The following is a 26,302-nucleotide window of genomic DNA, read 5'->3' on the forward strand; positions in this document are numbered from 1 at the left end:
CAGTCCAAAGCCTAGGGATGAGTGAGGTTGATATTCTTCCTACAGCAGCAGGAATGGTACCTACATGCCACCACTGAAAACTGCTTCCTCATCACAGATCCCACAGCCAACCCACCCAGCTACGGCAACATTGAACATTCCTCAACCATGTCCGCACTGCTCAAGGCTTTTCCAATCACTGAAGCCCGCCTCCTAACAAAATTCAATGGAGGGCTGAGAGAGCATGTCATCACTGCATACATTAAAAAAAAATTCTTATAGCTGATAATCAGCTAAAGGGAGTTACTGATGAAAATTTATGATTGCAGTTCTCAGAATGTTGAGGATGAAGCATATGTTGTGTGAAATACATAACTTATCGGTAGGACTGAAAGTGTCGACCATTCTACAAAGGGCTACAGGTTCTTCAAATGATTTGATGATCTGCAGAAATATTTTTCTTAGGCATAACTTAATATTTTAACAACTGTTTATTTTGTGTGGGTCAGGTGAATAATATGGATGGATGGGGCAGGAAAAAGGGTGGAGGAGAGAAAGGGGGGCAGAGAGTGCAGGGAAGAAACAGCGGGGGTGAGAAAAATAAAGCGTGCATGAATGAGAGAGAATATTGCAGTTCCTCCAAACAAATTAAGTTTTGAAAGTTGATCAGGTAATTATATCCAATTCATTTCAGAATAAAAAACATTGTTACATGATTAACAGCACTTGCTGATTCCCAAAAATGGGATTTCCTGGGAGTAGCCCCACCTCCTCCAGCCAGTTTCAACTCAACAAAAGACGGCTGGAAGGGCAGTTCAGAATCTGCAAGCCAAAGATTTTTTCCCTCTGGAGATGTGTAGCACCTATCATAAAATTGGTTTCACGATGTTCCTGTCAAATATCACAGCTTTCAACTGAGATATAGCAAATATGAGTACGGAACCTGAAATGTTTTCATGTAGCATAGGTCACAGGCACCATCAATCTCATTGTACAAAAGACAAGACTGAAAAGAGTCAGACACTTACCTGATTCCATTTCTGCTTGTATGAAGGATCTCTAACAGAAGATAAGTACTTCTGAATTTGTTCAATTACTCCTTGGTAGTACACTAATGCAGAATCATAATTTCCCAATAAGGCATATTCTCGGCCCAACTTCACATTCTCACTGATCTCTAGAAGACTCATTCTCATGCATTCTAGAAGAACAAACATGGTATTGAAAACTTCAGGAAATACAACTAATTTTTTTTTAAACAGGAATACAGGCTGCATTTAGAATAGTTTATAAAACATAGCTTTGCTAGATTTTAAACAACGATTGGCTCTTCTATTGTGTCAGATAGAAAATGTTACTCTTTTTTTAAGCACATAATCTGGATTGATACATCAGTATAATAGCAAGCATAACATTATTGTTCCTCGTAAGCGAAGTTACACCAAGGTTCTATTCAGCTAAGAGAATGGTAATAATCTCACTGCAAGAATAGAGAACTTCATAGTGACCTGGCTTACATTCCTCCCTCAATTATTAACACCAAAAAAGAGATTAATTGGTAATTTACCACTTTCTATTTGTGGGCCTAACAAAAGACCATTGGTCCTCGAAACTAAATTACTGAGTGAAACATTGCAAAGTTTTGATGCAGAAAGGCACTGTACTCATGCATTTTGTTTCAGTGACTGTTTTCTGAATTTACCATTCTCCTTCTCGGTTTTATTCTTTTTCTTGATTGTTACATTTTTCATTGTACATTTTCTATCTGCGTACAAAATAGCTCTGAAGAGTCACATGGACATGAAACATTAACTGTTTCTCTCTCCACAGATTGTAGATGCTGCCAGATCTGAGTTTGTCCAGTATTTTCTGATTTATTTTACATTTCCAGCATCCACATTATTTTGTTTTTATTATATTGCATTATGTTAGTCATTTTTTCCCTCTATCACCTATCCCACGTTGCTGTCTGTAGCTATGGGATTGTCACACATGCTATTTTCTGGTTATACGCAAATTGTCATAAATATAAGATAGACCATAACAAACAACGTGTAACAGGAGAAATCTCTTTACCAGAATGTAGTTAGGTGTAATTCACTGTCGCGAGGAGTAATTAAGGCAAATAGCATAGATGCCTTTAAGGGAAAAATAAATAAACACAAGAGGGAGAAACAGAAAGATATGCCAACTGAGTCAAGTGAAGTGGGGCAGAAGGAAGTTTGTGATCATAAATGCTCGCATTGACTGTTTGGACTAAATGGTCTGCCCCTGTCCCTTAGATTCTATATAAATTTCTGTGTCATATCTATGACAAGGATCAAGATACACAGAACAATGACAGCCAAGAAGTAATAAGATAGGAATAAAGTAGGTATCTTGCATGACGGGGGTCAGGCCACATAAAAACTAGAACATGCACGAGAAAGAGAAATATAGTGATAGGGTTGAGGGTAGGAAGATCTATGGGATTTGGCCATGAGTTGTGCAGTCTGCGGCGGCTGAGGGAGGACTTGAATGAGAGCGTGCAATTACCTGCTCCTTCTAAATAGCATACAAAAAATTGTTTTTAGTTCAACATAAACTTTCCCAATTCTCATTTGAAATGCACCCATAAAATTTTGCCTAAAGACCTAAACTCCATCATAAAACCACAGTTGTCAGCTGTCCCTAGATTCAAGTATGTTGTCTCCCAAGGTTCATGAGTTTTTGTCAAGATCTTCATGTGACTGAACAGGCCGATTCTTGACAAGATAGTATGAGCCGGATTGCAGGATTTCCTTTCTTTTCTTTCCTTCTCTGCTGCTACTCTGCCTCATCATTAAGATGTTGGGATTCAAAAGTGCGATGCTACCTGCTGGGCAAATTGTTACCATTTTGAATGACATATCAAGCTTCTCCCAGCCATCAATGCAGATACTTCTGCACTTCACTGTCTTTGAAGCACTTTTTTTTGTCCTACCTCATTAGCTAATTGAGAGCTGAGAAAACAGAACACATCAGGAGCCACCTAACAGTTTTCACTCCACTTAATTTTACAATTTTGTAAGGAACCTCTGTCCCAACACAGGTATCTAATGACATCCATGTATCTGTTGCCCGCGCATAGATTCTTGGCTAGGGATTTGCAGGTTCACACTCCCTATTCGTCAATTCTATTTTGTTGCAGGAATTTGTGAACAAACTCCAGCAGATGCCTGCAAGTCTGACTTTGTAATGATATGGAAACGTTGGGCATCATTATTGTCCACAGGATCGCAACAGGTTAGTGGTCAGATTTCATTAATGTGTTGAATTACAATGATGTGGATATGCTGGCGTTGGACTGGGGTAAACACAGTAAAAAGTCAACACCAGGTTTAAGTCCAACCACCTGATGAAGGGACAAACCCGAAAGCTAGTGAGTTTACTATCAAATAAATCAGCTGGACTTAAACCTGGTGTTGTCAGACTTCTTGTTGAATTACAATGATTGGGACTAGCTTTCCACTGCAGCTTTCCTTCAGCTTTGCAGCTGTGGACATGCACAATTTTCTGTCACCTATTCTATTGTTCTGGACAGCATTTTCCTCCTGACTTTGCCACCTTGGATAGCCCTATTAGGAGCAAGAAACTCCTGGTGTCAGTCAAAAGAGTTGGAATACACAAACCTCTCGATTATGTCAAGGTGACAATCCATGGAGGGTCTGAGGCTATAAGTCAGCAAACAAAGTATTGCTGTACATAGCTATGAAAATAAAATTCAGCTATGAGTACAAGTATTGTGAACTGCGAGCAGGATAGTGATAAATTTAAAAGAGGATACAGACTAGCTAGTGGAACAGACAGATACATTAAAGATAAAAACAAACACAGAAAAGTGTGAAGTAGGAAGAACAAGCTAAGGCAATATAAAAGATACATTTCTAAAGGAGTGTAGAAGCTAAAGAACATGGTACCGAGATGGGCTGAACGGTTACAGAAATTAGGTCTGTCGAACAGCAATTTGTGTCATTTCAGTACAGAAGGAGGTCATTCAGCCCACAGTGTCCTTGCCAGCTCAGAGAGCTTAAATATCCCCACTGTCCTGCCACTTCCCCATTGAGTTCACACTGGATACATTTAATTCATATCCCTTAAATTTCCATTTTGAACATTTCAATTGACACAACTTCTTCGGAGAGAGAATTTCTGATTTCCACTAACGTAATGTCCTTAAACGAAGTAGTATTTCCTGATTTCACACAGAATATCCCAGCACCAACATTAAGAGATAGTATCCTTTTGCCTTGGGTTCCCTCACCTGAAAAAATAATTTCCCTGTATCTATCCTTTAGATATGAACTTAATCACCCTTCAATTAAACTCAAGAAAATGCAAGTCTAGTTTATGTAACTGCCATCCAGGTCTCTGTCTTGAACTCCCTCCCTCAATCCCTCCATCTCTTTTCTCTCTCGCAATTAATGGCCACACTTGGCCAATCTTTAAGTGAACCCTTGTAATACATGGGCTGCAGCAGTTCGAGAAAGAAAATCAACACGGGCAATAAATGCCAACTACACCTACACAATCCATGAATTACCATATATGTTTCACTGTCTAGCTTTTTTTGGTTAGGTTTCAATGAGCTTTAAAAACACTTAAAACATTATAAATACCAAGTTGTTACAGAAATAAAGCAGATATCCTCATAATAATGCTTGTGCATTGCACAATGTAATACTCTCATATTTACTGGACAGCATATTCGCTGACTCACCTTGAGTAACGCTAGGTACATATCAAAATAAGTAAATCAGCATGACAGGCATCACACTTCTTCACTAATCCATATAGTCTTGAAAGAATGATGGGAAAAACTAGTTACAAAGTCAAGATTGATGTTGTAAACTGTAAAGTTTCCCAATCAAATAATCATTATGATCTGAGGTCACATTTACTACCTTGCTGCATTAAAGGACAACAAATCCACCTCAACAGAATCCACTGTCCTCTACAACAGCACATCATGTACTTCCATAGCAAATCTACCAACAATATTATGAAGAAAGAACCTGCATTTATATAATGTTCCACATGTCCTCAATACTCTACAAGGCACTTTACCAAACTACTTTTAACTATGTAAAAGCCAATTTGCACATTTCAAAGCCCCACAAATGACATGATAGCTCAAAATAAATACTGATTTCTTTAAAACATTACTAAAACATTCCTCACACATACACTTTTATAATGATATACAATTTTATAATTTATATAGTGGAGAAGTCATGATTACTAATCCATTTGATAATAGATCCTTCAACCAAAGGTATTTGAGAACCATTGAATTATGCCAGACTTCATTATACAATCACTGAATAAGCCATAATCTCACCGAACGGCAGATCATGCTCAAGGAACCAAATGGTCTACTAATGTTCCTATACGCAAATTACGCTGTTCTATGCAAATGTCTTACAGTTGATTTCCTCATATGTAAATTTCTTCCTTCACATCATTTTCAACCATTAAATCATCAAAATTTCAACAGGAATATGTTCAATAATTTATGTACTTTTCTAATTTTATAAAGACACCTCCAACTCCACTGTAAGTGTATTCATTAACCTTTACACTATCGTTCCTTGGTTTGGTTCATTTCTGAACCAGGACATCACACTGATTCAGACTAATCTTATTCGGCATTTGGCACACACTTTCTTTGCCCAGACCCTATTCTTACAATCTTAAAACTCCTTCGCACCTCAGCCCCAGCTTTGGTGTTGTCGGTCTCTGCCAGTTGCACACTTCTATTCACTCCATTAAAACTGGTTTAAACTTTCTTACCATCTCTTTGCTCTCAATGTACCTCACTGCCTGAAAACACAAACCACCGAATCTCCACAAACAAAGATACATGTATGGATACATTCATGTATTTAAAGTGGAGTTGGATAAATAACAATAATAATTATTATTAATAATAAATAATTTATTATTGTCATATATTGGGATACAGTGAAAAATATTATTTCTTGTGCGCTATACAGTCAAAACATACCATTCATAGAGTACATGGGGAGAAGAAAAGGGTAAGGTGTCAGATAGAATGTGGCAGTTACAAACAGGGTGAAGAGAAAGATCAACTTATATGATATGACCATTCAAAAGTCTGATGGCAGCGGGGTCAAAAATCTGATGGCAGCGGGGAAGAAGCTGTTCCTGAGCCTGTTGGTATGAGTTTTCAGACTTTTGTATCTTTTTCCAGACGAAAGAAGGTGGAAGAAAGTATGTCCAGGGTGCACGGGATCCTTAATTATGCTGGCTGCTTTGTCAAGACAGTTGAAAGTGTAGATGGAATCAATGGATAGGAGGCTGGTTTACGTGATAAACTGGCCCACGTTCAGAACTCTTTGTACTTTCTTGCTGTCTTTGCCAGAGAAGCCATACCAAGCTGATACATCCAAAAAAGATGCGTTCTATGGTGCATCTGTAAAAATTGGTGAGTCATAGTAGATATGAATTTCCTTAGCCTCCTGAGAAAGTAGAGGCATTGGTGGGCTTTGTTAATTGTGTTGGCGTGGAGAGACCAGGGCAGGTTGTCGGTGATCAGAACACCGAGAAACTTGAAGCTCTTGACCATTTCCACTTCATCCCCACTGACGCAGACAGGGGCATGTCTTCCTCTATGCTTCCTGTAGTCGATGGCTAGCCCCCTTTTTACTGACACTGAGGGAGAGATTATTGTCATCGCGCCATTCAGTAGGTTCTCTTACTCCCTTCTGTACTCCATCTCGTCGATGATTTGTGATTCAATCCATTACGGTGTTGTCATCAGCAAACTTGAAAACGGGAGTCGGAGCAGAATTTGGCCACACAGTCATAAGTGCGTAAGGACTATAGTAAGGGGCTGAGGACACAGCTTTGTGGGGCACCGATGTTGAGGATAATCATTCAAGTGTTGTTACCTGTCTTTACTAATTGCAGTCTGTGGGTTAAAAAGTCAAAGATCCAGTCTCAAAGCCCTAGGCCATGGATTTTGGAGATAAGTTTTGTTGGAATAATGGTTTTGAAGGCTGAGCTGTAGTCAACAAATAGGAGTCTAATATAAGCGTCCTTGTTATCCAGATGTTCCAGGGTTGAGTATATGGCCGAGGAGATGGTGTCTGCTGTGGCGATAGGCAAATTGTAATAGACGAAGACAGTCTGGGTAACCGGTGTTGATGTGTGCCATAACTAATCTTTCGAAGTGCCTTGACAGGTCAAGGGATAAAGGATTCAGGGGAAAGGGAGCTGAGTTTTCTCATTTGCTTCAATCCTATCTGTACACCTTTTCTCCTAGAATCATGGTGTAGAAGAGGCCCACTGAGTCCACACTGACACATTAGAAACACCTGAACTCCCACTTAAACCCATATAGAATCATGTAGGTTGTGATTCTCAAACACTTGTCTGCACCGACCATGCTTTCCAACAACAGCCACTGTTGCATCAATAACTGGCAGCTTCACAACACTTCTTTTACCACACACAGTCAATGCCTTGTTCATCTCTCATTTCTGTAATACTTTTTTCTGCTTCTTCCCCACTATTCAATGTTACCTTCCTTAGTGAGACAGCCACAGACCTTTGTCATCCTGTTATTACTCTGTGAGACTTTCTGATGAAAGGTCAGGAAGATTGAGTTTTGACGAAGGTCATTCAGGCTCCAAACATTAGCTCTGTTCTCTCTCCACAGGTGCTAATCAGACCTGCTGGGATTTTCCAGCGTTTTCTGCTTTTGTTTCAGATTCCAGCATCCGCGGCACACTGACACAGTGGTCAGCACTTCTGCCTCATGTCACCAGGGACCCAGATTGATTCATTGTCTGTGTGGAGTCTGCACGGGTTTCCTCCAGGTGCTCCGGTTTCCTTCCACAGTCTGAAAGACACGCTGGTTAGGTGCACTGGCCGTGCTAAACATTCCCTCCACGTACCCGAACAGGCACCGGAGTGTGTGCTGACTCGGAGATTTTCAAAGTAACTCCATTGCAGTATTAATGCAAGCCTACTTGTGACAATAAATAAATAAACTTAAAACTTAATTTGCTTATATTTATGGAATGTTAACTCTTGTTTTTTTCTCTCTCTCTCTTTTGAGATGCTGGCTGACCTGCCAGGTGTTTTCATGCATTTTGTACATCTGCCTCACCTTATCAGGAACAACTATGTTAGAATGGATGCCAGCAAGGGACTGAGTCAGTGACAAAGAAAAGTTTGTCATAGGGGAACTGATCTGCTTGTCTTTTGTTTGGAGTAAATACTGGAGATGCCCACAGTCCTCAAGCAAGAAATGGAGAATTCCACCTTCCCTCTCTTACCCCATTAAAAAATATACACTGCAGATAGTTAAATAAATGTAATGTTACAGGGCATAGAGAAAAAACGTACAAGTTGTGAGAGGCTGGCGGTGTGGGGGGGCGGGGGGAGGAGTTGGAAGAAAGGGCGCGAGGTTGCTGAATTTGACTAACTTTTCCGAGGTCACACACGAAAGCATTTATTTTATATAATGCAGCTAATCTTACCCCGCGGCATATACGAGATACCTGCTGCGGCCGAACACGGTGCCGCGGAACCAACTAGCCGATCCGGCGCGATCAGCCGTTAGAAGCTTCTGGAGGCGGCACGGGAGCTAAGGCGAGGGGCGCAGGCGCGGGGTAGGATGGGGGTGCGAGGTAGGGACTATGACTGCGAGCGCAGGCGAGGGGGAGGACCGGGTCCGTGAGTGGGAGCGCAGGCGCGGGAGCCGGATCCGGAGGTGGGAGCGTAGACGCGGAGGGGGCTGGGTCTGTGACTGCGAACGCAGGCACGGGAACCGGATCCGGAGGTGGGAGCGCAGGCGCGGAGGGGGGCTGGGTCTGTGACTGCGAGCGCAGGCGCGGAAGCCGGGTCCGTGAGGGGGAGCGCAGGCGCGGGAGCCGGGTCCGGAGTTGGAAGCGCAGGCGCAGAAGTGGGGAGCAGGTCAGGGTCGCGTCTTCTACCGCTCGAGTTCAGTCAGGATTCGACGTCAGGTGACGCGATTCACCTGGCGGCCATTTTGAGTAATGCTGAAGAGAAAATGGCGGTGCTGTTAGAAACGACGCTGGGTGACTTGGTGATCGATTTGTACACGGAGGAGAGGCCTAGGGGTCAGTAGTAACTCAGGAAACCAGTTCTGAGTGTAAATTTCTTCGTTTATAGTTAGGTTCATACACATATCTGCAAAACAGTTATGCGAAGGCAGGGAGGGGAAGAAATATTTTCTCAACTGTCTAATAAGAGAGTTTTTCATTTCTATTGCACTTTTCACGACTCAGGATGTCCCAAAGCACTTTACAGCCAATGAAATACTTCTTGAACTTCTGGAGCAATTTTATAAACAGCTCATCCTACAATCTGTTTTGGTGATAGTTGAGATAAGTATGAGTATAGATAAATAAAAGGCTATCTATATCAATGAATGATTTTGGATGATGGGGCTGACACAAAAAAAGGGTAGGAGAGTAAGTTGCAAAGGGGGCATAAGGAGTCTGCAAAGGATATAGATGGACTAAGTGAGAGGGCTGAACAATTGGTAGATGGAGTGTAACGTGGTAAAATATGAACTTGTTGACTTTGACATGAAGAATTAAAAAAAAGTATGTTATTTAAATGGATAAAGATTGCAGAACGCTTGAAACGCTTAGAGAACTAGGTGTCTTGACACATGAATCACAAAATGCACGTATAGCAAATGGAAAGTTGGTGTTTATTGTAAGGGGAATTGAACGTAAAATAGATGTTTTTCTACAGTATTTCACGGTGTTTATGACACCACATCTAGAGCAGTGTTTTCAGTTTTAGTCTACGTATATAAGAAGGGACATAATTGTATGAGAAGCAGTTCAAAGAAGATTCACAGCTGGAATGGGACAGTTATCACGTCACAGTAGGCACAGTGGTTAGCACTGCTACTTCACAGCTCCAGGGTCCTAGGTTCGATTCCCAGCTTGGGTCACTGTCTGTGTGGAGTTTGCACGTTCTCCTCATGTCTATGTGGGTTTCCTCCAGGTACTCCGGTTTGTTTCCTCCCACAGACCAAAGATGTGCGGGTTAAGTTGATTGCCCATACTAAGAAATTGCTGCTTAGTGTCCAGAGATGTGTAGGTTAGAGGGATTAGTGGGTATAATATGTAGGGATATGGGGGTAGGGCCTGGATGGGATTGTATTGGGGATCTTATTGAGACGTATAAGATGATGAAAGGGATGGATAGGGTAGAGGTGGAGAGGTTCTTCCCGCTCAGAAAGGACAGTAGGACTAGAGGGCACAGCCTCAAGATAAGAGGGGGGGGTGCAGTTTAGAACAGAGTTGAGGAGGAACTTCTTCGCTCAAAGGGTGGTGAATCTCTGGAATTCTCTGCCCGTTGAGTGGTGGAGGCTACCTCGCTAAATATATTTAAGACGTGGGTAAATAGGTTTTTGGTAGGCAAGGGGATTAAGGGTTATGGGGAGAAAGCGGGAAAGTGGAACTGAGCCACTTCAGATCAGCCATGATCTTATTGAACGGCAGGGCAGGGTCGAAGGGCTAGATAGCCTACTCCTGTTCCTATTTCTTATGTATTCTGTGCAGACTTGATGGGCCGAAGGGCCTCTTTCTGCACTGTAAAGTTCTATGATTCTATGACCTAATAAGGAAAGGTTAGGTCTGTGTCCAGAGGAGGTTTTAAGAGTGAGGGGTGATCTTATCAAAGCACACAAAATCCTGCGGGGACTTGACAGTGACTAGAGTGACTAGAACTAGGGGATACAGTTTAAAAATGTAAGGTCTCAAGATAGGAGTATCTTTTTCACTATAAGTTGTGAGTCAATGAAAGTTCCTTTTCCAGTGAGCGTGGTGAAGGCAGGATCATTGAATATTCTTAAGGCAGAGCTAAGTAGATTCTTGACTGACAAGGGAGCCAAAGCGAATGGGACAGGTGACTGGGGGGAGTGTGGTCGTGATGGGCAGGATAGTGGAGTTGAGACCACAAAGGCTGCAATCAAATCAGCCAAGATCTTATCGAACGGCAGAGCAGTCTCAAGGGGCTGAATGGCTTACTCGTAATTCGTAGAGCACTGGGGTTTGATGTCTACTAAATGGCACTAGTAACAGCGCAGCAATTCCTCAGTGCTGCATTGTTGGTCTGGAATTTGTATTCCAGTCTCTGGAGTGGGAATTAAACTCAACATTCTGACTCCCAGATAAGAAAGTGAGATTCTGCTTCAAATAATTTTATACTACTGATCATGTTTAAAGCTGTTCTTGAAGACATCTTACATAAGAAACTTAAGAAATAGGAGCAGGAGTAGGCTATCTAGCCCTTCGAGCCTGCCCCGCCATTCAATAAGATCATGGCTGATCTGAAGTGGCTCAGTTCCACTTTCCCGCCTTCTCCCCATAACCCTTAATCCCCTTGCCTACCAAAAACCTATCTACCCGCATCTTAAATATATTTAGCGAGGCAGCCTTCACCACTTCAATGGGCAGAGAATTCCAGAGATTCACCACCCTTACTCCTCAACTCCGTTCTAAACTGCCCCCCCCCCTTATCTTGACGCTGTGCCCTCTAGTCCTACTGTCCTTTCTGAGCAGGAAGAGCCTCTCCACCTTTATCCTATCCATCCCATTCATCATCTTGTACGTCTCAATGAGATCTCCCCTCATCCTTCTAAACTCTGACGAGTACAAGCCTAGTTTATTCAGCCTCTCCCTGTAGCTCAACTCCGGTATCAGCCTAGTGAACCTCCTCTGCACTCCCTCCAAGGCCAAAATATCCTTGCGTAAGTGCGGAGACCAAAACTGCGCACAGTACTCCAGCTGCGGCCTCACCAGTGCCCTGTACAGTTGCAGCAAGACCTCCCTACTTTTATATTTTTTTCCCTTGAAACTTAATAATGCAGTAAAAAAACTTAGCTGCTCAGATTTCTGTAGCACTGCTTACATGGGAACATGTCGCAGTGGAGGGGAGGAAGAAAGGTCAACACAAAGCAAGAAAAGCGGGTTTGGACAAAGCAAAATCACAGAAGATTTTTGAGGAGGCTTTTGAAAACAAGGAGGGGAGGGAAACCAGATAACTGAATTGCTTGAATGAAAGAACAACCACAATAAAAAGAAAAATGCTGAAGCAGCAATAATAATCTTACGCTGTGTCCTACTTAATCTGAAATAACTTTGGGAGTTATGGTTTACATACAATGTCTTTTTTGTTTATAGCCTGTTTGAATTTTCTGAAGCTTTGCAAGATCAAGTATTACAACTACTGTCTCATCCACAGTGTACAGGTGAGTTTCCAAGCATTTTTAACACTGTTATATCTTGTAAGCTCCCCAAAAAAGAAAAGGGCAAAAAAAAAGTCTTCAGAGATTGTTTGCTCTGCTATTTTGTGATTTAGGATGTGTGATGTAGGCAATGTATTGGCATTTCAATATTATGATTTCAGTATGTGAAGCTATTGAACCTTGTGAACCTCACAACAAAACATAGGTGCAAGTAACAAATGCCCTGTCCATTTGAACTGTGGAGAACGCTTAGTCACATTTAAAATCTTTAGTTGTATGTGTTTGGAGAGAACATTTTGTACTTTTAAAAATATGGTAGCCTTGTGGAAAAACAGGCAGGTTTTCAGGGTGGCGGACCATTAAACTAGAAACATTATAGGACAGAGCCTAGACTGTCAGTAGTGACATGCTGTCAACTTCAAGAAGGCTTTCGATGACATGTTTTGGCATTCGCTCTAGCATATTGCAAGACAGTATGACATCCTACTGTGATATAATAATAAGAACATAAGAAATAGGAGCAGGAGTAGGCCATCTAGCCCTTCGAGCCTGCCCCGCCATTCAGTAAGATTATGGCTGATCTGTTGTGGCTCAGTTCCACATTCCCGCCCTCTCCCCATAACCATAAATCCCCTCGCTTATCAAAAACCCATCAACCCGTGTCTTAAAAATATTTAGCGAGGCAGCCTCCACCACCTCAATGGGCAGAGAATTCCAGAGATTCACCACCCTTTGAGTGAAGAAGTTCCTCCTCAACTCTGTTCTAAACCTCCCCCCCTTTATCTTGAGGCTGTGCCCTCTAGTCCTACTGTCCTTTCTGAGCGGGAAGAGCCTCTCCACCTCTATCCTATCCATCCCATTCATCATCTTATATGTCTCAATGAGATCTCCCCCCATTCTTCTAAACTCTAACAAGTACAAGCCTAGTTTATTCAGCCTCTCCTCATAGTTCAACCCCCTCAACTCTGGTATCAGCCTAGTAAACCTCCTCTGCACTCCCTCCAAGGCCAGAACATCCTTGCGTAAGTACGGCGACCAAAACTGCACACAGTACTCCAGCTGCAGCCTCACCAGTGCCCTATACAGCTGCAGCAAGACCTCCCTACTTTTATATTCAATCCCCCTCGCTATGAAGGCCAGCATCCCATTCGCCTTCCTGACCACCTGCCGCACCTGCAGGCTGGGTTTTTGCGACTCATGCACAAGGACCTTCAAAGCTGCTGTGTCAAGACCATCATGAGAACCATGGACTTCTTCCATCATCACAGGAGTATGGCATACTGTCCCAATTCTTTTCCTTTTGGTGGTTGATTTCATCATGAGGAAGATGATGATGGTTTAGACTTTGGCATTCCTTGGCAAACCACCAATTGACGGACGTGAACTTTACAGAATTGCTGACCAAAGAATCACGTGCTTCATGACATACAGGCGGCATGGTAGCACAGTGGTTAGCACTGCTGCTTCACAGCTCCAAGGACCTGGGTTCGATTCCTGGCTTGTGTGACTGTCTGTGTGGAGTTTGCACATTCTTCTCGTGTCTGCATGGGTTTTCTCCAGGTGCTTTGGTTTCCTCCCACAGGTCAAAGATGTGCAGGTTACGTTGATTGGCCATGCTAAAATTTCCCCTTAGTGTCCTGAGATGTGTAGATTAGAGGGATTAGCGGGTGAAGTAGATAGGGATGTGGGGGTAGGGCCTAGGTGGGATTGTGGTCGGTGCAGACTCGATGAGCCAAATGGCCTCTTTCTGTACTGAATGGTTTCTATGATTCTGTGACATAACTATCGGTCTTGAAAGTAGCAATGCCAAGGTTAGTCTCAGAAGTGCCTGTAAGATATCATGACAAAGAAGTGATCAAGACTGGCAGGACATATATTTCATCTCCCAGATGTACATCAGCTCCAAGAAGACCAAGACAGTGATGGCTGGTCAGCAACAAGATCCTCCCAGCAGGCAACAGAACATCAAGGACATCAACCACTTCCTCCAACTAAAAAGCAAAAGCTTAATTGTTTAAGACGGCTTTTGATCACATCCATTGGCAGCCACTCTAGTATATTGCAAGACAGTATGGCATTTTGCCATGTAAGCATGTAAATATCTTCAAAGCTTTATACCAAGACTCCAGCTGCTGTATTAAGACCAGCACAGACATCATGGACTCCATCATCCCAGGAATGCGGTGAGGCTGCATAATCTCCCCATGAGATTGATGTCTGCACAGGAATCAACAAAGCAGCATCCGTCTTCCAGTGGCTTCATGTAGTCTGGGCACTCAACACCATCAACATAAGCAGTACAACTGCAACCTATGCTGGAGAGACATTGAAGAGAATTGCAAAAGTGTGAAATAAATTGCAGCCTTTCAACAGCATTGCCTACATAAGATGTGTATCAAATGGAAAAGTGCTACAGAAATCTAATCAGAAGTGCCTGTGAGACATCATGATGAAGCGATGACTGAGATTGGCAGGACACATATTTCCCTACTCAGATATATCTGCCAGAGTGGCAGTAGAATGGAATGCACCAGATGGAAAATAAAGACAGAGCCAGCCAAAGGAGATCTGGCAAACTACATTTAAGGGGACTTTCAAAAGTGGGACAGCATTTCAGCTGGAGTTAAACACATTGTGGTGAGCTGATGGTGGAGTTTGATACCCATTACCCTGCTTGGGACAGGAAGGTCTATGTATACATTGATTGCTTCCTTGTATCCCTTGACACTCACACCCACTACCTCTCCTTCAATATAATTTTGTTCCCTGAATCAACCCTGAAAAAACACTTGCTCCAACTTGCTTAAAACAATTCTAAATTTCCAATTGCTTAACCTACAGCTGCCCATTTGCTACAATACCTCTACAGAGGGGATTTTGCACAAGTACTGCCTTGCCCTCTTTTAATGGCCTTGTTATTATCCTGGTTGTTCCCTTCTATATGACCTTTGTTTTTGCCCAATTAAATACAAGGGGTGAAAACTTGAGCGTACATCGTGCACTAGTTCAGCTACCGTCCATCTGGTTTGATCATATCAAGTGTACCAAGCCTTTTGCCACTCTGCCAAAATTGCCCATTATTCAGGTCGTCTTGTAGAGCAAACATAACTCCCAAGTTCCTCTTCATGTTTCCAACAACTGCCTTCAACCCATTCTGCTTCCTCCATTTGCTCACTTCTTATTAAGTGCACATGGATTTCTTCATCAAATAAATAAAATTAATTCAGCTGCCTCTGGGATGCTCAGATGCAGAGTATCAGAAAATATGCATAAGAGTGGACACAAAATAGCTTGTTTTAAAATCAAGAAGTTAAAGGAAAAGGTGAAATGTTGGTGTCCGGAGTAAATTCAGTAGGTGAAAATGTAGATGTGAATTGAAGTTTCATTTAATTTTGATCGAAAAAGATTAATGATTACTGACTGTAAACATCTGGCCCCTTTTCATTCATGTTGTTTTGTAACAGAGGGACTTTGTTATACAGACTGGTGACCCAACTGGAAGTGGTCGTGGAGGAGAATCCATTTTTTGGTTGGTACTGTTTAAGTATTTTAATTAAACAGGAGTTGCTGAATATATTTCTAAATAAGCTGTTAAGTAGGCCATTGGCTCAAATCCTGCTAAATTACACCCATTTTCTGCAGTTCTAATCCAATAATATTTCAGTAGTTTAATTGCAATCCTCACTGATTGACTGCAGGTAGCGTACTTCCCCTTGGACATGACATTTGATTCCAACTCCAAACACAGAGTGGCATGGTGGAACAGTGGTTAGCACTGCTGCTTCAGGGATCCAGGTTCGATTCCCATCTTGGGTCACTGCCTGTGCGAAGTCTGCACGTTCTCCCAGTGTCTGCTTGGGTTTCCTCTGGGTACTCTGGTTTCCTGTCTCAGTCCGAAAGATTTGCAAGTTAGGTGCATTGGCCATGCTAAATTCTTCCTCAATGTACCGAAACAAGCACTGGAGTGTGGGAAGAGGCGCTGGAGTGTGGGGGCTGAGGGAGTTTCACAGGAATTTCGTTGCATGTTAACATAAGCCGACCTGTGGTGAGACAGAAAGTTGTCAAGCTGCTGTTTCGGTGTAAAGAAACGTGTATTTATTAAGTACGGAAGCAATACTTCACAACTGTGTGATAATTTAGAGGGCCTTTATCCTGTAGAGCAGTTTTAACACTGGTTGATGTTAGTTCTGTCTGACTTTTTTATTATTTCCATCTGCTTTCTTCTATGAACCTGTATAATTGTGTACTGGACAAAATTGTGTCCTACACAAAACCCTTTTAATCCTTCCGTACCTCTGGTATCCAACTTTTCTCCTGCCATACGTGGCAAAAGCAATTGACTCGCATCATAACAATCAATGTTGTATCAATAAATCATCGATACTCCATTCACACAGTTACATCAATAAACCATTGATGCTCCATTCACAGTAAATATATAAAACTTCTATTTCTTACAATTTGAGACCACTAACTAGCTTACCATCTGATTGTCCACTTTCAATTAAATAACACTGCAGAATTTAATGTGATGCTGTTGTGTTACTATATAATTTGAATGCTGGCTTTCCCGTTACATTATTATGTGCTATTTATAAAGATAAACTTTTTTTAAATAAAAATAACCATGGATTTTAAGGTAAGCAGGTAGATTACAAAAGGGAGAGCGCTATTATCATTTGGATTAGCAACTCACAAAGGCCTTCTAAGAGCAACTGAGAGCAGTGGGCAGTAAATCTGACATTTCAAGCATCAGCTATATCTTGAATTTTTCTTAAAGAAACTGGCTGAGCCAAACATAGCTAAAGATACAAGCAAGATGTGAACATAAGAACATAAGAAATAGGAGCAGGAATAGGCCATCTGGCCCCTCGAGCCTGCCCCGCCATTCAATAAGATCATGGCTGATCTGTCGTGGCTCAGGTCCACATTCCCGCCCTCTCCCCATAACCCTTAATCCCCTCTCTTATCAAAAACCCATCAACCCGCTTCTTAAAAATATTTAGCGAGGTAGCCTCCACCACTTCAACGGGCAGAGAATCCCAGAGATTCACCACCCTTTGAGTGAAGAAGTTCTTCCTCAACTCCGTTCTAAACCGCCCCCCCTTTATCTTGAGGCTGTGCCCCCTAGTCCTACTGTCCTTTCTGAGCGGGAAGAGTCTCTCCACCTCTATCCTATCCATCCCATTCATCATCTTATACGTCTCAATGAGATCTCCCCTCATTCTTCTAAACTCTAACGAGTACAAGCCTAGTTTATTCAGCCTCTCCTCATAGCTCAACCCCCTCAACTCCGGCATCAGCCTAGTAAACCTCCTCTGCACTCCCTCCAAGGCCAAAATATCCTTGCGTAAGTACAGCGCCCAAAACTGCACACAGTACTCCAGCTGCGGCCTCACCAATGCCCTATATAGCCGCATCACCAGACTAATGAGAATTTGGTGATGTTCTTCATGTAAACCTCAAAGCTTGAAGGTAACTGGAATGCTGGGAATGATACATATTTTTTAAAAAGCCATCATTCAGAATTATTTTTCTAATTCAAAATGTGACTACAGTCCACAATGCCCTGCAAAATTTATGCATTAGGTGAACTGTCGAAAATTGAATTTCTGTCCACCCAATGTCTGAATCTTAGCACAAGTAGGAAATGCAGTAGCTAACTTACACGTAATAAGGTCCTTCTAACAGCAGTCTGATCTGTCTTTGAGATATTGGTTGAAAAAATGTATCAATCTGAACATTGAGGAGAACTTCCCTGCACCTCTTTGAAAAAGAACCGTGGGATCTTTTGCATCTACTTGAGAGGGCAGACACAATCTTAGTTTAGTATCTCATCCAGAAGAGCAGCATCAATACTGCAGTGCTCCCTCAATATTATACTGGTGTGCTAACCTAGGTCATGTGCTCAAGTTTCTGGAATGGGACTTGAATGCACAACCTTTTGACTGGCGAGAGTGTTAGTCATTGAGTGTATTCTATATCACAGATTTTATCAATATATTCTTTGAGTAAATGTCTAGCATCTCAATGACAATATGATCCCATTATTAATGTCACTCCAACCAAACTACTAAATACAGAGTTAAAAATCCACCTTTGTTACATCAATGAACATTTCCATTGTAAACGTGTGGCTTTTTAAAAATTAGAAATGAAAATAAATTTACATAATTGGTGCTATTGGCTCTTCACTAAAATCTGCATGGTGCTGTACTTTATCTGATCGTTATTCTGCTGTAAGTCATTTTAACATTCTTCATGTTTCTTTCGTTTGACTGTTTCACCCTTTGATCCCTTTTTCTGCCTCCATAAGGCCATAAGATTTAGGAGCAGAATTAGGCCATTTGGCCCATTGAATCTGCTCTGCCGTCTAATCATGGCTGATAAAATTCTCATCCCATTCTCCTGCCTTCCCCCCATAACCCTTGATCCCCTTAGTGATCAAAAACCTATCTGTCTCTGTCTTAAGGACACTCAAGTGACCTGGCCTCCACAGCCCTCCGTGGCAATGAGTTCCACAGATTCACCACCCTCTGGCTGAAGAAATTCCTCCTCATCTCCGTTTTAAAGGAGCACCCCTTCTTTCTGAGGTTGTGGTCTCTCCCACTAGTGGAAACATCCTCTCTATGTTCACTCTATCTAGGCCTCTCAGTATTCTGGATTTAATATTGCTGGCAGTAGCATGATTTATAATGCAGCTGTCCAATACATTACTTCAGTTTCCTAATAGTGTGTTTAGCTTCCCAAATGGAAATTTCCTGTAACAAATTACTTTTTTGCTGGAAAATTTCCTTGGTTCCATTGTCTTTTTTGCTTATGGTTTCTCCTTGGCCTGCATCAGAAAAGCATATGATTGGATGAATCCTCCCCGATTCTTTCCTGGGAACATGCTGTCCTTGGGAATACCTGCTTCCAATTGCTGAACTGCAGAATGCAGCTGACCAGGAAATCATTTTGCCAATTGTGGTAAACTATTTTTCTTTCCCTATTCCACAGTAAGCTCTATGGGGATCAGGCCAGATTTTTCGAGGCAGAAAAGGTGCCTCGTATTAAACACAAGAAGAAAGGAACCGTATCCATGGTGAATAATGGCAGTGATCAGCATGCATCTCAGGTAGATTGTAGCACCTGTGTTTTTCATGTGTGTCACATATTGGTATGTGTGTATCTAGTATTGTAGAATTATTAATTTTTCAGTGAATAATTTCTCAATTTACAAATTGGAGCAGTTGAGGAAATGCTTTTCGTCAATAACTAATTTTAAATGTAAATTGAACTCATTATAATGCTCCCTTTTTGTTGATTTCTTGTTTAGTCACTTTATAAGAAAGTATATGAGAAGGAGATAAAGATGATTCACTGATGTATATGTTCTTGTGCTTTGTTATGCTGAGTGCTGATATATCTATCTTTCCTGTCCACCTAACCATGAAGGTTAACAGCCAGTACAGGAATTGATTGGTCAGACTTTGATGTCAACCTTGGTTGTTGAACAAGCTTGTAACGTAAGCTGGTTAACTGTCTTTGTGAGCAATGATTAAGAAAGGCAGAGCACTTCCCGTACTTTCTTGAGTAAAATTGAAGTGTCTGTAAAGGGGATGTTGACAGGGAGGTTCCTATGAGCTTTTTTAAGTCCTAACTACCTAACTGTACTTTTATTTGTTGTGTTCTCTCTGTCACTTGCACATCTGTGCATGAATCAATACACAAACAGTTATGCTGCTATGTGATTACTGGGGAGCAGAAAATAAAAATACTTTAACTTTAGCCTAAGTTATGACTGGATTGTGGTGATAAACAACCTGTAAGTTGGAATGAAGACTAATGGATAGTTCCATACAAAAACACTCATTTTGAGGTACTTAGTTTCTGATGTGAGCTTAAGAACTGAGGCTTAAAGGTGATTTAGCAAAATTATGATTATGACATAATGGTTAAGTGAAAGGTTGCATTTCCAAAAAAAGTAGCCAGCCTAAAGGGTTAGGACTGAAGATGAAATTTGTTACAAAATCATAATAATCCCAATTTCTCAATGATTTGCATATTTTCTTGACATTATGAAACCTACATTCAAATCTTATATTCATCAGTCTGGCATTTGAAACAGCCATGTATGAGCATCCCAGAACAACTTGGATTGTGGAGTGGTTGGTGTGTTAGATCCACCCTGGCATGCTCCATTCTAGCTGCACTACTTCCCTGTCTTAAGTCTCCAGATACCTATGAATAGCATCACAACAGGCCATTAATATTTTGCTTTGCTGGGTCCAGGTTAAATGATGTAGACTGCAACCAAAAAGTACATATTGATGCCTGAAATATATTACTTTTTGGCAGAGTGAGCACGCTTGGAGTTCAGCCAAGAAATCTGCGCTTTATTTATATCCTGCCTTCCAGCATCAATGTATTTCTCTGAGACTACGTTGGGCTGGTGATGTTAGCTGTTTGTTTGGTAGCACCCTCACCTCCTTGAGTCAGAAGACTCTACAGCACTCAGAACTCAAACACATAATCTAGGCTGGCATGTCAGTGCAACACGAGAGAATGTTACATTGTCAGAACTTGCCAACTGTCAGACAAGGCTGTAAACCAATAACCTGTCTGCCTGTTGTAGCTTACATGCTGTTTATGGACATTACCTCACTTATAGATGAGCCTTAAATTTTCACAGTAACTTCATTGCAGTGTTAACGTAAGCCTACTTGTGACAAATAAATAAACTTAACTAAATTTGACAACCTATTTGGCTTTTGATTAACATACATTTGAACTCTTTAAGTGTGACTCACATGGACAATCAAACTAGTGTAACCCACATGGACAATCAATCGAGAACTGAAGCTGCAACTATTTACGGGATTGTCAGTGTAGACCTGTTTAACAACCCTCCAATTTGTTGTCTAGTTAGTTGCTCATGCCTCATTAGTTCAGATAGTGTGTATCAACTCAAGATCCCTTATGCTGGGCTCAGAATATTTTCAGATGGAATTGGAATTTTGTTTAATATTTGGATTGTATTCTATGATTCTCTTCATTTTCCTATGATCACAGTAACTCTACCTGCTCCTTTTCATCATTCTTGTCTTGTAGTTGACAACAGGAGGGATGCATCCCTGTCAGGTTGAGGGACACATCCCCGAGTAGTAGGCACAGGAAAAAGGTCCTAAAGCACACTCACAGGGACAAGGATTGAATGTGAGCTGAAAAGAAAGTGGCAGAGCACAGAGAAAAGGGGACACATCCTCTCTCTGTCCGACCCCAAAAATCTCTCGAATAGTATGGCTAGCATTCCAATACTTCTAAAGAGGGGTTTGGTTAAAGCCAATTTCACAGCCACTCGATTTATTTTTGTCACGTGTATTAGTAGACAGTGAAAAGTATTGTCTCTTGCATGCCATACAGACAAAACATATCCTTCATAGAGAAGGAAACAAGAGAGTGCAGAATATACTGTTACAGTTATAGCTAGGGTGTAGAGAAAGCTCAACTTAAGTTCTTATGAACTTATAATACAAGGTAGGTCCATTCAAAAGTCTGCTGGCAGCAGGGAAGAAACTGTTCTTGAGTCAGTTGGTACATGACCCCAGACTTTGAGTTTCTACTGACAGCACTTGCAAATGCAGCAATGTAGTGTCCACAGTTCATTTAATAAACCTTATGGTACATTTTGCTAATGCACAAAGCAATGTGTTTTGTAAAACTTCCCTTGGAGTTCTTCAAACCGCATTCCCCTCCTGCCAAATTGGTGTTATTTCGGTATGACTCCAACAAGGTGTGAAGAACACAAGGATGATGAAGAAAAGGTGCTTGTTTTATAGGGTCTTCAGAATTCAAATGAATAAGGCATCATCTTCTGAGGTCCACTGCTTTGTTTAGTGGATTATAAGGCAATGTTCTCAAACGGTAGTGTGAGAGCATGAATTAGTTGCTTTTGTGATGTACATCCTCGGCAGGAAGCAGGAGATTTTCAGTAACACAGTCCAGGATGACATCATGATACATCTTATGTCTGTATTTAGCACAATGTACTTCTAGAATCAGTCAGCCTTGGTCTTACAAGTTGAAGATCTTACAAGTTGAGTCATCTCACTTTTCAAATTCACTGATTTCTTCTCACCTTCATCTTCCTCATCCTACTCTTGCATCCCCTTCCCCTTCTTGACCCCACCAGTTTCTGATCACTGCAGGAGAAAATGTGGATTACCTTGATGGTGTACATACAGTGTTTGGTGAGGTGACTGAAGGCATGGATGTCCTTATGAAGATCAACGAGGCCTTTGTTGACAAGGATTTCTGCCCCTATCAAGATATCAGGTCTGTGCTGCTAAATTATATAGATGGAAATGTATAGCAAATAATGCATTGACAGAACCTCGAGGGCCGAAGGGCCTGTACTGCGCTGTAAAAATGAACCTAGGTTTTTTTTAAAGATTTGCTGCAGATTTAAAATTTTAAAGAAAATGCTAAAGTGAATGTTGCTATAATCTTCGTAGAGATTAATGTTTTTAATTTTTATTTGTAAATCCAAAATCCCAGAAAATTACTAAAGGAGTGAAGCCACAACGTTCACAGTTTAAAATAAGAGAATTTTATGACACAGATACAAATACCTGCAACTACAGTCTATCTTAACTGATTGGATATGCTAAAGATGTTGAAAGTACAACAAATACAGTTGCTTGTACTCTAAATCAAACTACTTAACTCAAATTTTCTTCTGTACCCTTTTGATGTAGCCCCCTAAAACAAAATAGGCTAGATAGGTACTTGCCAGATATTGGAAGATTAACTACAACCTGAATATTGTTTCAAAGATTTATATAAGGATTGAGATTTCTTGGGCCTTCAACTTTGGCAAATCTCCTCCAAAGTCCCACGGTTGTGGACTCCCCATTTAACAGAAGCATGTAGCCACTTTGGGTTGAAACTCACCAGGTTCTGAAGCTGTTAACTCTGGAGCCTTGTATCTATAAACGTCCTCTCTCTTCTCAATTTGCCCATTCCAGAAATCCAGCTCATTGTTGCAGAGGCCTTCAATTAACCAGATTTTTAAAAATCCTTTTAGCCAGCACACACAATTGCAACTGAATCCTGCATGGAAGAAATGCTCCCTCAAACCAGCTTGTTCCAAACCAAAATGCCTAACTGAAACAAAACTATGTACACAATCTAATTCCCCTCTAATTAACTTTTTATTGATTGTTTTTCTATTGTCTATCTCTCAGACAACTTGGTCACATGATCATTTACTGGAAACAAGGTGCTTTACCAGAAATCAACTCCCAGAGAAATCTAGTTCTTAATGGTTCCATCACCCAAACATAAAATATAGAAACATAGAAAATAGGTGCAGGAGTAGGCCATTTGGCCCTTCGAGCCTGCACCATCATTCAATATGATCATGACTGGTCATGCATGTTCAGTATCCCACTCCCGCTTTCTCTCCATACCCCTTGATCTCTTTAGTCACAAGGGCTGCCTCCAGCTCCTTCTTGAACTTATCTAACAAAGTGGCCCCAACAGCTTTGTGTGGTAAAGAATTCCGGTGGTTCATAACTCTAAGTGAACAAATTATTCCTCATCTCAGTCCTGAATGGCTTATCCCTTATTCTTAGAAAATGACCTGTAGTTCTGGACTTCCCCAGCATTGGGAACATTCCAAATCTAGCCTGTCCAGTCCCATCAGGATTTTATGTTTCCGTGAGATCCCCTATCAATCTTCTAAATTCCAGTGAGTACAAGCCCAGTTGATCCAGTCTCTCTTCATATATCAGTTCTGCTATTCCAGGAATCAGTCTGGTGAACCTTCGGTGGACTCCCTCAATAGCAATGTCCTTCCTCAGACAAGGAGACCAAAACTGTACATAATACTCAAGATGTGGCCTCAGCAAGACATCCTTACTCTTGTACTCAAATCCTCTTGCTATGAAAGCCAGCATGCCATTTGCTTTCCTCACCGCCAGCTGTACCTGCGTCCTTAAAAGAGAATTGGACCTTCAGCGACTGTTCCACCATGTCACCCAAGTCACATTGAACTTCACCTTTTTCTTATCAGCCACCATTCAGATAATAATCTTCCTTCTTATTTTTGCCACCAAAGTGGATAACTTTACCTTTATCCACGTTATATTGCATTTGCCAAGTATTTGCCCACTCAGCCAGCCTGTCCAAGTCACCCTGCAGCCTTTTAGAATCCTCCTCATAGCACAGAGTGCCACCCAGCTTCGTGTCATCTGCAGATTTGGATTTGCTGATAGTGTCAGAGGATAAATGGCAGGTGGAGTTTAATCCAGACAAATGCAAGGTGATACATTTTGTTCACTGTTCATTTGTAATTTTATCTATTAACACTTCCTCCCAGTCCATTGCGGTCAATTTGGGTCATTTTCTACTTAAAAGTCAGTTGTACCTAAATGTAAAGCCTTAGTTTTTGATTCGTTTCTATGAATATCCCTGTTCTTCACAAAAGTTTTTTCTCATTTGATTGCCTCGAATTGAGTATTTACCTCTGTGAGGGATGTACTAATGTGTATTATTTTATGGAGGTAATCTTATATTGAATTCATGTTATTGGAATAGTGGAGCTGGTTCTGCAGTTCGGAAAAATGGGTAAGCCAAAGTTGTGTAAAACCAATTAATTTCACAAATGAGTTTGCATTGTTCCAGAATTCACCATTCCCCAGGTTTGGAAAGAATACTAAGCCATCAGTCTCTGAGAGATCATGGGAATAGGAAATACTGGAAGAATTTTTGATGCTTAGTTCAGATCTCCATGTTAATCCTGGGAATTCAAAAGTTGCTGTAGTCCTCAGTGATCCTTCAAAAAATCCTGCACTTTGCAATCTGTTTCTTATTTGTGTAGGATGGTACAGTGGCACAGTGGTTAGCACTGCTGCCTCACAGCACCAGGGACAAAGGCTTGATTCCTCCTTGGGTGGCTGTGTGGAGTTTGCACATTCTCCTTGTATCTGCATGGCTTCCTTTGAGTGTTGCGGTTTCTTCCCACACCAGAGATGTGTGGGTTATGTTGATGGGCCATGGTAAATTGTCCCTCAGTGTCAGGGGGATTAGCAGGATAAATACAGAGGGTTATGGGATATGGCGTGGATGGGATTGTTGTCAGTGCAGGTTTGATGGGCTGAATGGCTTCCTTCTGCACTGTAGGGATTCTGTGATTCTAGCTCCTATTAGTGATGGTGTGGCTACCTGAAACTGCACCTTGTGCACAGAAAATTAGAGGACAAGAATAATCGCTTGTTGAAGCAAATTTGCTGGGGTATGCATTGAACGTTTGAAGTCTGTTGTTTTGCTTTCTGTTCCCAAGAAGCAATATGCAAGTTTCATGAGATATCTGTTATCTGGTTAAAAGTTTTTTCAGTTGCCTTCTGCCATTATACAAATTATTTATGAATGAAAATACTAAATGCGTATAAGTTGTTCAAATAACAATTATCAATTATTATAGGTTTTTCAGTATAATATGAAGATGTGATTACTAAGTGATGTGATGTCAATTCATCAGAGATACCTTATTCCCATTGGGTTAATTCAAAGTTTTCAGTGTCTATTTCTTACATGTCGTCTATTTTATATTAGGATAACCCATACAGTAATACTGGAAGATCCATTTGATGACCCTCAGGGTTTGCAAATTCCAGATCGCTCACCAGAACCCACCAAAGAACAGCTTGATGTGAGTATTTACTTAAACACTTTCTGTACCCATTGGCTTTGAGAAGCTTTTTCTTGGCTTATTTTGTGCACCTTTCCCAATGCAGACCGTAGCAGCAACTCAAGTTCTATGTGGCTTTTATATTTGTGCATATAAACATAATTTATATTAGCTGATGTCAAAGTGGAGTCATGGAAATGCAGGCTGAGTGTAGTCTGCAGATGAAGTGAGGTTGGAAGGTAAACTGTAATTGGATTAGGACTCACCAGCATTTTTCAACCTTTCTAATGTCCTTAATTTTATATTTCCATTACAAATTCTCATGTTAATGTTTATAATGGGGACTGCATTTATAAACTTGCTGAACC

The 26,302-nt window shown here is 41.2% G+C and overlaps 2 protein-coding genes across 4 annotated transcripts in view; one reads left to right on the top strand and one right to left on the bottom strand.

Annotated features, from left to right (window-relative positions):
- Positions 1-8,748, bottom strand: part of LOC145344790 (katanin p60 ATPase-containing subunit A1-like) — a 29,091-nt gene extending 20,343 nt beyond the window's left edge. The window contains exons 1-2 of one of the 2 annotated variants that reach the window (XM_080191927.1): positions 8,508-8,748; positions 1,008-1,180 (exon numbers count right to left, since the gene is read on the bottom strand). In XM_080191927.1, the coding sequence (XP_080048053.1) occupies positions 1,008-1,180; positions 8,508-8,517 (183 nt within the window). In that variant the 5' untranslated portion in view covers positions 8,518-8,748. The remainder of the gene's footprint in view (positions 1-1,007; positions 1,181-8,507) is intronic. The other variant, XM_080191928.1, reaches the window with a different exon arrangement.
- Positions 8,749-8,978: 230 nt separating this feature from the next.
- Positions 8,979-26,302, top strand: part of ppil4 (peptidylprolyl isomerase (cyclophilin)-like 4) — a 47,133-nt gene continuing 29,809 nt past the window's right edge. For both annotated transcript variants that reach the window (XM_080191931.1, XM_080191932.1), the window contains exons 1-6: positions 8,979-9,110; positions 12,195-12,262; positions 15,724-15,788; positions 19,259-19,376; positions 22,434-22,576; positions 25,859-25,955. In XM_080191931.1, the coding sequence (XP_080048057.1) occupies positions 9,041-9,110; positions 12,195-12,262; positions 15,724-15,788; positions 19,259-19,376; positions 22,434-22,576; positions 25,859-25,955 (561 nt within the window). In that variant the 5' untranslated portion in view covers positions 8,979-9,040. The remainder of the gene's footprint in view (positions 9,111-12,194; positions 12,263-15,723; positions 15,789-19,258; positions 19,377-22,433; positions 22,577-25,858; positions 25,956-26,302) is intronic.

The sequence above is a fragment of the Carcharhinus amblyrhynchos genome, chromosome 7, assembly GCF_965287045.1.
Source record: "Carcharhinus amblyrhynchos chromosome 7, sCarAmb.v2.hapA, whole genome shotgun sequence".
Taxonomy (NCBI): Eukaryota; Metazoa; Chordata; class Chondrichthyes; order Carcharhiniformes; family Carcharhinidae; genus Carcharhinus; species Carcharhinus amblyrhynchos.